Source organism: Oratosquilla oratoria, chromosome 30 (genome assembly GCF_046742065.1).
Source record: "Oratosquilla oratoria isolate Oo_2021 chromosome 30, ASM4674206v1, whole genome shotgun sequence".
Lineage (NCBI taxonomy): Eukaryota > Metazoa > Arthropoda > Malacostraca > Stomatopoda > Squillidae > Oratosquilla > Oratosquilla oratoria.
Window position 1 is genome coordinate 43,680,055 of NC_134806.1, and position 13,181 is coordinate 43,693,235.

A 13,181-nucleotide genomic window follows, 5' to 3' on the forward strand; every position below is an offset into this window, starting at 1 on the left:
CATTTTGCTTCATAGACAAGTAGTATCTACTGATATCTGTATCTTAAGACAATTTAAAGTGAAAATGATCATGTAGATAATTTATAGAATATTTCAAAACATGACTCCTAAGGGAGTCAATGGTACTGCCTGGGTTATTGTCGACCAATACTAATTGTAAAATTCAGCATAACCTCATTCTTCTACTAAGGTCAATTGTACAGTATACTAATTTGGTTCGCATTTGTATTGTAGGGAACACCATCCAAAACAGGAGGGTCTGGCAGACATCCTGGACAACATGAGCGAGATGGACTTCTTCCGGAACCTTCGCCTCACAAGGAAATCTTTTGACCTCATCTTGGACTTCATACATGAAGCATACGGTCTGAACCCTTCAGGATCCAGCCTTTATTTGGGTCCAAGAAAAGCTTTGTACGTTACACTCTGGTATTTAGGAACGCAGAGTACCTACAGGGAAATCTCAGAGATGTTTGGTGTGTCGCAACGTACAGTCTTTGACTGTGTCCAGAGACTGATTGATGTCATTTGCAATGCAGGAAAGGATGTCTTTTTGTGGCCAACTCCTCCTAAAATTTCTGAAATTGCACATGAATTCCAAGAAATGGGAGGAATTCCCGGTGTGGTAGGGGCTCTGGATGGATGCCACATTAACATCAAAGCTCCAGCACCCACGCAGGCCGATTATGTGGATAGAACACAACAACACAGTGTCATTTTACTTGCAGTTTGCTTGCCTAATAAAAGTTTTTCCTACATTCAAGTGGGCTTCCCGGGATCTGCACATGACAGCCGAGTGCTAAAGTCAACTTCACTTTATAAGAAAATCCAAAATGGTGACCTAAATTATTTCCCATCACCACAATATCATATTGTAGGAGACTCTGCCTTTGGAGTCCAAAAGCATGTAATGGTACCATTTAAGAACTCTGGAAACTTATCGCAAGCACAAATTCTCTTCAATACTAAACTCTCCAAAGCAAGAGTTACAATTGAAAATGCTTTTGGTTTCTTAAAAGGTAGGTTTCGACGATTGAAGCATGTAGATGCCGATATTCTTCGGATACCTAAAATAATAAAAGCATGCTGTGTTCTTCACAACATATCAATAACTCAGCCTGATGAAATTAACATCCTCGAGAGGGAAGGGCTGGTGGATGACGCTGTTGAGTATTTCAGTTCTTCATTGTTGTCTGCCATGCCACGAGACCAGGCTGGTGTGCTAAAAAGGCAGGCAATAGTGGCAATGCTACAGTGAGTGACAGGAAAAAGTAAAAGCAACCTGGAGTACGACTGTTTAGGGTTTCAATAATTAGCCTATATTGTTTTTTACATTTCTTTATATGTTTATGTTACAAAAATATACAAAATTCACATATATATGTACATGGTTTTTATTGATTGTGCCTCCCAAAATTTGTAAAAGTGTTTTGAAAAGTGTTTTGACTCGGAGTCTTAAAGTGTGCAAGGATGGTGTGTGGAACAAGAAGGACAGGGGGAAATAGAAGAAAGGGTAGTGAATGGTGGGATGAGGAAACAAAGAAGGTTGAAGAGAAGAAGCGAGCATTCACAGATTGGTTACAAAAGAGGACGGGGGAGTCATATGAGACGTACAAAGAAAAGAAAAGAGAAGTAAAGCAAAAGGTAAAGGAGGCAAAGAGGAGGGCAGATGTGAAATGGGGTAGGAGTATGACAGAAAAATTTGAAAGTAATAAAAAGATGTTTATAAAAAGTAATAAAAAGATGGACTTCAGTCAAAACATTGTGTTATAGTCATTTGGTATCATATTTTATTACAAAATCACTTATTGTTTTGTCTGCGCTCTAATTCAATTCTTTTTAATCTTAGGATATTTAACCTCTCCCTCTTTAATTCCATGTCCATTTCGTGGCGTTCTCTATCCATTTCGTGGCGTTCTCTATCACATTGCACAACGGAAGACAGAAGTTCTTTTACTTCTGCCATACTGTTTTCTTGTTCATCACTACATGTTTTCAGTGTATTTTTCATCTCTTTCACGCACAATAACAGTTCCTTTCTGTCTGCAGAGGGTCTTAAGCTTCTGGTTCTTGTTCTTCTTGGGGGTGGGGGTGGGACATTCCCTCGGGCTGCAGGTGGCTCCTCACGTGTGGCTGGAGCAGGCTGTGGGGCTTGTGAGGCATGAGCAGGCTGAGGATCTGGTGGTGATGCTTGAGGAGGAGTTGGGGCACGTTGCGAGGCTTCACCATGCTGAGGGTCTAGTAGTGAGGCTTGTGTGGCTGGGTCTTCTTCCACAGGGTTGTCAACCTCAATTTCTGCCACACTCCTAGTACCCACTTCTGTGCCCTCCAACACATACAGATCTGGCCGGGACAGGGGACGATTCTTCAGAATTGAGGACAGGAGATTGTAATATCGTGGCTCAGTCTTCTTTCCCCTCCCACTTGCCTTCTTGTAGTCCTCATAATGATGGAATGTTGATTTGAGGTATCGCCACTTAGCCACAACTTGTCTCAGTTCCAGGCCTGTGATCTAATTTGGGGGAAAAGTCAAAGTGGAATTAATATTTTTCAATATTAATTGATACTTGCATCTTTTCATCATATGGATTCCTAAACACACATTTGACAGAGAGAGGTCATTAATTGGGAAGCACATAAAGTAATGGTCTGGTTAACCATTTTTAAACCAAAAATATGTGAAGAAATTTTTTAGGTTCATAGCATAAAAAACACAGACATAGAGCAGGGGCACTACAGTCTTGGAATGCAGATCACACTGAATTACAGTGTGATGCTTCATGACGATGGTACCTTAACCTTGAGGAGGAAAATGGAATGAAGTAATGATGAAGCACTAACATTATAATACAGAATCCAGTTACCATACCCATGCTGTCACTTAAAAAGCTATTAATATTCATACGTGCATGTACAAAATCATGTACGAATCAAGCAGTTGGCAACCAGCTTCCCAATATCAAAGGCAGGTAACACTGAGAGGCTAAGGACCTGACACATAGCATATGCCACATACAGAAAAGGTGGTAGGCAACATCCAGACAGGATGACAGAGAGAGGTCATTAATTGGGAAGCACAAAGTAATGGTCTGGTTAACCATTTTTAAACCAAAAATATGTGAAGAAATTTTTTAGGTTCATAGCATACAAAACACAGACATAGAGCAGGGGCACTACAGTCTTGGAATGCAGATCACACTGTGAATTACAGTGTGATGCTTCATGACGATGGTACCTTAACCTTGAGGAGGAAAATGGAATGAAGTAATGATGAAGCAACAAAATTATGATACAGAATCCAGTTACCATACCCATGCTGTCACTTAAAAAGCTATTAAAGGTCAGATATCAACAGATATACCATTCACTAAAAATCATCGGAAAAGTACTTTTTAAAAGCATACAAATAAAGTTTTTACCTATTACAGAAGAATTTATTCAGAAAATTCACTTTTAATTGCGCCTCGCATACCACTTTTCCGAAGTCTAGATAATCAGAATAACAATATTGTTTGTTTGGCAACTGTGACGTCACGAACGCGGAATTCCCCGAAGCACACGGGCATTCCGCCCGTGTGCTTCGGGTAATTCCGCGTTCGTGACGTCACAGTTTTGAATAGCAGATGACGCAATGAAATGAAGACAAAACTGTTTTTTGCCAAATTTGATAAGATGTAGATGGTGGAATTATATAGAATACTGTCAGTATGTTTTTTTATGTACATTAAACTGTAAATACAAAAAATTGTGGAAGTCTTGATATCTGACCTTTAAAGGTCAGATATCAAGACTTCCATAATTCCACCATCTACATCTTATCAAATTTGGCAAAAAAACAGTTTTGTCTTCATTTCATTGCGTCGTCTGCTATTCGAAACATTCCGCCCGTGCGCTTCGGGAAAGGTTCGGGGAATTCCGCATTCGTGACGTCCAGTTGCCAAACAAACAATATTGTTATTCTGATTATCTAGACTTCGGAAAAGTGGTATGCGAGGCGCAATTAAAAGTGAATTTTCTGAATAAATTCTTCTGTAATAGGTAAAAACTTTATTTGTACGCTTTTAAAAAGTACTTTTTCGAGCAATACGATGATTTTTAGCGAATGGTATATCTGTTGATATCTGACCTTTAATATTCATACATGCATGTACAAAATCATGTACGAATCAAGCAGTTGGCAACCAGCTTCCCAATATCAAAGGCAGGTAACACTGAGAGGCTAAGGACCTGACACATAGCATATGCCACATACAGAAAAGCATCATTGTAGGCAACATCCAGACAGGAACATATTACGTGCACTGCTTACATAATAGACATGCATACAGCATAACAGTTTTCATTTAACTAATACCTCAGTGTGATGCAGTTGGATGCCTGCTAGTCCCTGAAGGAAAAAAAAATATATTAAATGTGATACTCCAGCTGTAATGAATTGTGGTTACTAACAGATTATTATGGTGAATATCAATAAATGAACTCACATGGCCTACATAATAACTTACCAATTCCAGCAACACTCTGGTGATGTCCTTCCACACAACGGCCTTTGTTGTTTTCTTGTCATTTAGGCGCGTGTAGTTTGCCTTGACAAGTTGCAGGAGTGCTTCTGTAGCCTCATAATTCCACAGTTCCTTCACCTTCCCTCCCTTCCCTGAAAAATTAGGCACTCATTATAGTAAGGAAGTCATATCATTTCAAGTGCAAAATTATACAGGATATAAGAAACAGTGAAGAAAAAATACATGTGTGACCTACATGTATATTTAGAAGCACAACACAATACTAAAGACTGACATAGTCATGCCACAAGGGCCTAAACATACAAAAATTAGAGGCTACCCAATGGTCAAGCTTTACTGTTTGGAAGAAACAATCTGTGGGACTGTTTACATAGAGTTTCATCCAAAGAATTACAGTACTGATGTATGCCCTGGCATACATGATTATTTTGTATTGTAATATTTCAGTATAAGTGTCCAACCAATACCACTAATTTACTTACTCTGTTTTTGGACACCCTCGTCTGCGAGTGATTCACATGGTTCTGGGTTGTCCACTTCTTCATCCTCTGAAGGGGAACAAAGTACTTATGTAGGAACAAGAAAAAAAAGGTACAGAAAGTTCTCCAATATTCTGGTGAGTATAGTAACATGGCAGAGACAGTAATTGATTTGGAAAGATGAATACTGGTTATGAATGTGATATTGGTGCTATGTATAAAAAAAAAAATCAAAATAATACCAACAATATAAACTGCATGTGCTTTGAAACATGTATGTACTTTGGGCATTGTCAAGGATAAAATTACTAAGTATATAATAACATGAAATGGTTTATCATAATGTATTTATGATGGTATGTACAATGTACAGCCCTACAAATTAAGGTCCTTGAAAAGGCTGAAACTATTTACTGTAATAATATAAGGAGATAATTCTAGGCAAGGCTCTATTTAAAACACTGAACTACCGTATTCACATTCCACGAAGGTTCAATGTTGTGGATGTGATTTTTCTGTAAGTACGTACCACAGTCAACAGCAGGTACTGGTAGTGCCACATCAAGTGTACATAAGTCACTGCTGCCCTCCATACTACCAGAGGCTCCAACCATTTCTGCAAATATATTGGTGCTCATTTCAAAAAGAAAATACTGTACATGTATATTCAAGATGGACACCAAGGAATGTTTAGATTGTTCATACCTTATTTCACCATCCATACATGAAAACAATAATAATTATAATAATAATATTAATGAAACTTACCGTAAGATGGTCCTGCCTGAGGCTTGAGGCAGCAGTCGACATGGTAATTGTAGCACATATCTGCTGCTCTCTTGCTCAGGAACCTCTTGTCACATAAATCACATGGGTATCTGTAATGTGCAATATAAAATGTAATTACAGTCTGTTGAATTACCTACGTTAAGTAACGGTTCCAAATACTTCTTGAGCGGTCTCACTAATGTCGACCAAACCCAAACAATGACGGCTTTTGCTCAAATGCATATAGCATATGGTTGCATTATGTGACCTATTTTCTTTAAAATGTGTGATTTCCATGTAAAATTATCAAAGAGAAGTTACGTTTTTATCCTCTGCAAAATTACCAACCGCCGACCAAAGCCGACCAAAACCAATGTTGGTTTATTCTCAAATGTATAATTTGATATAAAAATTAGCATATGGTTGCATTATTTGACCTATTTTCTTTAAAATGTGTGATTTCCACATGTAAAATGATCAAAGAGAAGTTCCGTTTTTATCCTCTGTAAAATTACCAACCGCCGACCAAACCCAAACAAAAAAATGACGGCTTTTGGTCGGCGGTTGGTAATTTTGCAGAGGATAAAAACGTAACTTTTCTTTAATCATTTTACTTGGAAATCACACATTTCAACGAAAATAGGTCAAATAGTGCAACCATACGCTATTTTTTATATATAGATTATGCATTTGAGCAAAAACCGTTATTGTGTGGTTTTGGTCGGCGTTGGTCGACTTTGGTCGACAGGGAGACCCCTTCTTGAGTATTCAAATATCATATCTCACGTTTTCATTATTTTTTACCCATTACAGGTGATGTAGGCAGTGTCCAGTAATACAAAAGATGCAATGGAAACCGTTACACTATAACAAAATACTTTTCATTCATTACTTACAGTTCTCGCTCCATGTTGGTGGAAATTTTGGGGCTTATGTGGTTGGAATGATCTGAACGTTACTGAAGCACAGCGTCCATGTTGTACGCAATGTTCGTGTTATCTGAGCAGCATTTCAAAACAAATATCATTTCTCCGATATATTTGCTTTAATACGGATGTCAATAGCATACAGCAATAAGGTAATCCTTTAATTCTTATTTTTCAGCAAGTATTATACGGATATATAGCATAAACTACACCAAGTTCACATAACTGGAAGACGAAGTCACAACCACATGAACTGACACGGACGTCCCTCACTAGACATATGTCTGAACTGTGTTGAGGTATCACAAGACAACACAACCATTTATTTCAAGTCTTATGGACAATTCTTTTGAATTCTAATGCCAGGAACAAGTTACTACTTTGATCTTCTTTTCATATAAAACAATTATCATAATCCTTAGGGCCTCAGAATTGTAATTATTTAATGTGATAGGAATGGCAATACCTTCCAGCCAATCAGAGTGCGTGTTAGCTATTCCGAGCATATCCGCTGCCGTATCTTCAAACGCCTCTCCCAGTCGTTTGATAAGAACTTCAAACATGTTTGAAAGCGTTAACTAGCGTTTCATATTCTGATGCGTTGGTAAAAACGCCTTTAATTTACTCATAACAACCGAACCCTACGAATGGGGGTTTCTACAAAAGCGTTTACGTCGTAGGACGTATTAAACATTAATGAAAACTCGCTTAAGACAAACTTGGGGGCAACTATACTAAATAAATATGAATTATCCAAATTTAGTTACTACTGCTATACTTATATAAATAATCTTTATTATAAACAGTATTTTGTCAGTTCTATAATTCAAAATTTACACAATTTTAATTATGTATTAGAAATTATAACATATTTACAATTTATATTATCATCATAATTATACAATAAAAATCTATTAAGTAATATTGTGTAAGGGGTGACGTTAATTTCTTAATCTTTATCGTTTTCTTGTTTATCATTTTGGTTTGCCTATAACGAAGTTTCATATATTAAATTATTCAAGTCTTTCCTAGTAATACATATAAATATAAATAAAATATCTGAAAGTATTTACCATCGTAATTCTATTTGATTTTAACTTGTATACTATTAATTTTGTTGCAGTTATATTCTAGTTACAGTTGTTAATATTTTTCATTCATAATAAAGAAAATATATATTATACTTGCAATCTATAATAACAATAGTAATAATAATAAGTTTATTTGGCAATGAATCAATAAAAATGAAGTGCAGATAATGAAATGAATAACACATAGTTCGAAATAACAATTACAATGGGAGCTTTCGCAGTCAAGCTCGCAGCCCAGGCTTAATGACCTCATTATAGGTCGATAGCCTTAAAGATCCAACAACAACAACAAAAAGTCAAGCTCGTAGATTCCTATTAGCGCTAGAATTTTCAATTGTCTCGGAATTCATGAGGCAGAGCGGTGACTTTGTCGGGAATAAATCCCGACAGAGGCATTTTTAGAGTAAATAGACTATTATTACATATTAATATAGACATCTGTGGTTTCGGCCTTAGTTAATTTAGTGAATTGATAGCTGTAGAATTAGGATTAAGATTGGAATACAGCAATTAAGCATATCAAGCTGTATGAAATTTGTATTCTAGACTTAGTATATGAAAGCATGCATAACAAGTTATACAGTCTTACTTTTTCCATTTAGATAGTGACCTATCATTTTTGTCTCTATATACGAAAATATTATATAAAGCATTTTGTAAGGACTCGACACCCCTTAGTTACCACAAGCCGGTTGTTCTAATCCCTCTCAGTAATGTCGAGTTACCGATATGTAATTTTCATTATTAATCATTTTATTTACCACTTGGTGTCTTCTCCGTCTTGAGTATTGGTTCTGGTGTATTACCCATCTATAGTTCCCATGGATGGGGATCATATAATATATGTATCGTGCAACATTTTCACTCCAGTTAAGGTGAAGTTGTACTTCCCATAGACCCTTGGCAACGAGAGGCCAAAGGTCACTAGGCGTTCGGCACCAAGAGATGCCCCTCTGGCGCCAAAACAGGCAGTGTTGGCGTGGTTGAGGACAAGACAAGTCCGAGACAAGAAATGTAATTGACCAAAGTGTTAGTGATTAGGGGATGATATGAATTCACCCCAATCACAGACCTCATATAAATCATGTGTGAAGTGCATATACGACGAAGCGTGTCTTAAACCAGTGAGGGGATTCTGTGAGAGAACCATTCCCCTCAGCATACCTATATCCTTTCCCATCCCCATACTCACCCTCCATGCCACGCCCGAAGTTCGTTACGCACATCACCGTCATTAACCAGAACAAAGACGAAGAAGATTTCCAAGTGGCCCCAAGGCCACGGTAAGTCATAACTTTAGTTCATTGAAATATTCAAACCAATATGAATGAATGAAATAATCACATAATAAAAAATAAAAAATAAAACATGACGCTTTGTGATGCCATTATACGTTTCAGGGTTCGATGAGTTCCCTGCTGTTCACAGGTACGTAGTTTTGTAGTGTTGAAGGTTGTATACAAGTTCACGCAGAGTATCCCAGTATTAACTCGGTGGGACGGTCACCTAGATTATCTTACACCGTCAACATTTCGTATTAAAAGAGATGGGAAATCTGTCGGAAGTCATAATATTCTTCAGAGACTTAGCTAATTTGGAAACCGATATTTAAAAAAAGATATGCTATAATTTGTTGCATAAATGTATTTAAAATTAAAAACATGACTCATAATGTTACAATTTTTACTTACTGGTGTGTGATAAGACTTTGTTAATCTAATTATAAGGTAAAACTAAAAATAGGTAATAATTTTTTAATTATTTTTACTGAAGTAACTATGAGCACTAAAAATAAGAGGATATCGATTTGGGTTTGTGCATTCTATCTGAGTGTTGAAAAATAATGGGTATCACTGTCACGTCCTGTATATGAAGATAATCAATGAGATAAAAAATAACATTGTGGCGGACGTACGAAGTTAATAACAATTTTGTAAAGAATAGCCTCTTAGATCTGCTGGGAGCTATTTTCAAACAAATATGACTAAGTATACGTGTGCCGTGGCAATCTGCACTTCAGATTCAAGAAAAAATAAGAGGGAGACAAAGTTTATCGTATCGAAAAAATTAAGTTTTCGATGTAAAATTATATTTTCGATACATTACATGGATTTGCCTATTGCTTGGTGCATTCAAATGAAAGTATATATCAGTATACGTCCATTGAAGTCGATAGAAAATGACAAATTGCTTGGCTTGATACAATTATAGGCTGTTTTACGAATATCATCTGTGATTATAAATAGAGGCTCAAACAATGCTATATGCCGTTTGCAATCATGAAATTAATTGACTTAAATTTCAGACACAATAATGTACAACGATACACCTCTGTAAGCTTATAAAACTTGCCCAAAAAAGTATTTATTTTCCGGCAAGAATTACAAGATCTGGCGGTGTCTGGTATCAACTTGCTCACTGCGAAAGCTCTAATTGCCGAGGATAACACAAAAAGCATGTAAGCTTATTTCCATTGTGGTCCTCATTAGATTGTTTTTCTACACTGTTACATAGACAACATACGTAGGGGTTAAGGGGGCCAGAGACAGTCATGAGTAATACCAATCAGTATACATATGACACATAAACATTATTATAGATTTGCTAATACCAGGCCCGTGCAGAGGGGGGGGGGGAGGGTGCTGGGGGTGCCCGAGCACCTTCCCCTTTTGCCCTGTGCCCCAAAGGTCCCCTTCACAAAAATATACAAAAATGAATAAAAACTTATTTCCCACAGGCTTTTTCCATTTTATCAACATTCAGAAATTATGTGGAAAGCGGTGTTGCACCCTACCGGATAGTTGCCAAATACGAATAATACAAAAGAGTGAAGTGCCCATTTCCAGCCCAAAGCACCTGCCCCATGCAATGTCTGTGCACGTTACTGGCTAATACTACTAAAATGTTCGTAACACGTAGGATATTGAGACCAAAACTTGAGCACCATCACAATAAGGAACATTGCATTATGCATCAGGAACAACAAATTATGCCATTTTCTTGATATTTTAATAAAATGTAAGCAATATTATGAAAGGACCAACTTCAACCCTATGTTATCAATTTATTCATATTTTGTTTATTCATTTATCTATTTATTTTGTAACGGCATATGCCTCCTTTTGTATCACAAGCTACAGTTATACAAATTAATCAACATTGCATTAGCGTGTATTGTCTTGAGGATGGAGATGATGATGACAAAGCTTTGTTCTACAGTCTGATCGAAGTCTGTAGTCCTCTTAGTCCTTATTTCAGACGTGCCACTCTTGCTTATCTATATGAAAATCTATCAAATATTTGAGTAGTATATACAAAGATGTTCTTGTAATAGAAAGCATCTTCAATTTGTTTGTTGTTTGTTTTTGTTGTCTTTGGGACGTTTTCTTTTAACTTGCCTTGACAGAGAATACCATTATTTTAGGGGTGACATTGTTTTAGTTTAAATTGGTACCCAAACATATTGGAAGATGCAGTGTGATAAAACAGGAAATAACCAATGCATAGGAAAAGTGCTGGAAGTTAGAAGACACCTAAACAAAGAAAATATATCTAAGAAGGAAATAGGCATGAACTGGTTTACCAATAGAGTGGTCAACGAATGGAATAGACTTAGTAACCTTGATGTAGTGAGCACTGAAACTATCGGTTGTTTTAAGAAAAGGTTAGATAACTCTATGAATGCCAGGTGGTAACGGACATGGAAGTGCATAGCGTAGGCCTTATGGTCTGTTGTAGTCTCCTTCATTCAGATGGTGTTAAAAGGGCCATAGCATTTACTACTCGAGTTCTGAGCTAATTAGAACAGAACTATTCACCAATAGAGAAGGAAGCATTAGTTAGTTTCAGACCATTAACCCTTGCTAGATATCCTTGGACTGAAGGCACGTTTACCAAGTCTTATTGCCACCAGACTTGAGAGGTGGGCTATCACTTTTACAAAGGATTACAAAGGCGGAGCATACCGACAGGAGACCTTTTGATCCATATCTAGGTCGGATGCGAAAAAAAATCATATTAATGATAAAATGATAAATAAAAACTGATAATGTAAATAACAAATAAAATACATAAATAAATGCATAGGTATAGTTAAATAATAAACAAAGGTAAATAGTAAATAATAATTTGACATATAACTAATAATAAATAAAAATCAGACAGACAAATGATAACAAAACAAACAAATAATATAAGATAAATTATAATCATTAAAGCATCTTACTTAGGTATTTATCTAAATAATTCTTAAAGCTTCGAACTGAACTACATTGCACTACCTGTGCAGGAAGTTTATTCCATTCATTAACTACACGGTTGGCAAAGTTGTTTCTACCTACTTCCAAATTGAATCTATTTCCGGACAGTTTGAGACCATTGTTTCTTGTCTGATTCTCATTCAATGTAAAAATTTTGTCACTTTTGATGTCAATTCCCTTTAAAATCTTAAAGACCTGTATCAAGTCACCTCTGAGTCTACGCTTTTTTAGAGAAAACAGATTCATATGTTTTAGTCGATTTTCGTATGATTTATTTTTGATATTTGGAATCCGTTTTGTGGCTCGCCGTTGTACTCTTTCCAATCTGTCAATGTCTTTAATGAGATTCGGTGACCATACGGAAACAGCATATTCCAACGAATAACTCGATAAGCCCTCTGAGTGTTATGGTATAGCTTATCGAGTTATCGGTTAACGAAGCTTTACCGGTAGCAGAATTTTTGTCGGTAAGCTATCATAAGTTTGTTGCCGACAAAACCGGTAATTTCACCGGTAGCTGCCCACCAATACCCTCCATTCACTCACTCGCGCGGTAGATACTAGATAGCATACTATAGTAGCACCAATTAAAGTATGACCTTTTCCCTTTACAATGACATAACAATAATAACTATGTAAAATAGAACCAGAGATATAGCTTATTAAAGGACAAAAACATTGATTTTTCGAACTCGACTCGAACTTGTGACGTCACTACTACCTCACGAGTCTTTTACCGGTAAACTGTCGGTAATTTCGGTAACTGTATTGTTGTTCACCAATAATTTCGATATTGAAATTAGCGGTATTTGCCCAGCATCGCTTCCTAAAATTATATTCTGATCTCCACTGACATTACATCCTACCGTGATATTTTGTCCTCTACTATCATCATATTTTTTCCTCTCCTTTATATCCCGTCGTGATATTTTGTCCTCCACTATTAATATTTTGTACTATGACTTTACATCCTAGTGTAATAATTCGTCCTCTGCCGACATAATGTCCTAAAATAATATATTGTCCTACACTGAGATATATTGCTATACCCTACTCTGTTTCACCCAATATACTCTATCCCCCCCTTCCCTTTGAGTTCCTACAAAAAAAAAAAAAAAAAAAAAAAAATCATTTC

The 13,181-nt window shown here is 36.5% G+C and overlaps 1 protein-coding gene across 1 annotated transcript; it reads right to left on the reverse strand.

The window, feature by feature from the left end:
- Positions 1-1,785: 1,785 nt before the first annotated feature.
- LOC143041118 (uncharacterized) lies at positions 1,786-7,196 on the reverse strand. Its single transcript, XM_076212856.1, has 7 exons — positions 6,667-7,196; positions 5,771-5,880; positions 5,532-5,618; positions 5,006-5,071; positions 4,506-4,654; positions 4,355-4,387; positions 1,786-2,512 (listed from the first exon to the last, which is right to left on the reverse strand). The coding sequence occupies exons 1-7, from the start codon at positions 6,678-6,680 to the stop codon at positions 1,802-1,804; spliced, it is 1,170 nt and encodes a 389-aa protein (XP_076068971.1). The 5' UTR covers positions 6,681-7,196; the 3' UTR covers positions 1,786-1,801.
- Positions 7,197-13,181: the final 5,985 nt, after the last annotated feature.

Coding starts and splice junctions, on each gene's coding strand:
- LOC143041118 (XM_076212856.1), bottom strand. Junction 5,619..5,770: donor TCAGGCAGGACCATCTTACG/GTAAGTTTCATT, acceptor ATATATTTGCAG/AAATGGTTGGAGCCTCTGGT. Junction 4,655..5,005: donor CGAGGGTGTCCAAAAACAGA/GTAAGTAAATTA, acceptor CTAATTTTTCAG/GGAAGGGAGGGAAGGTGAAG.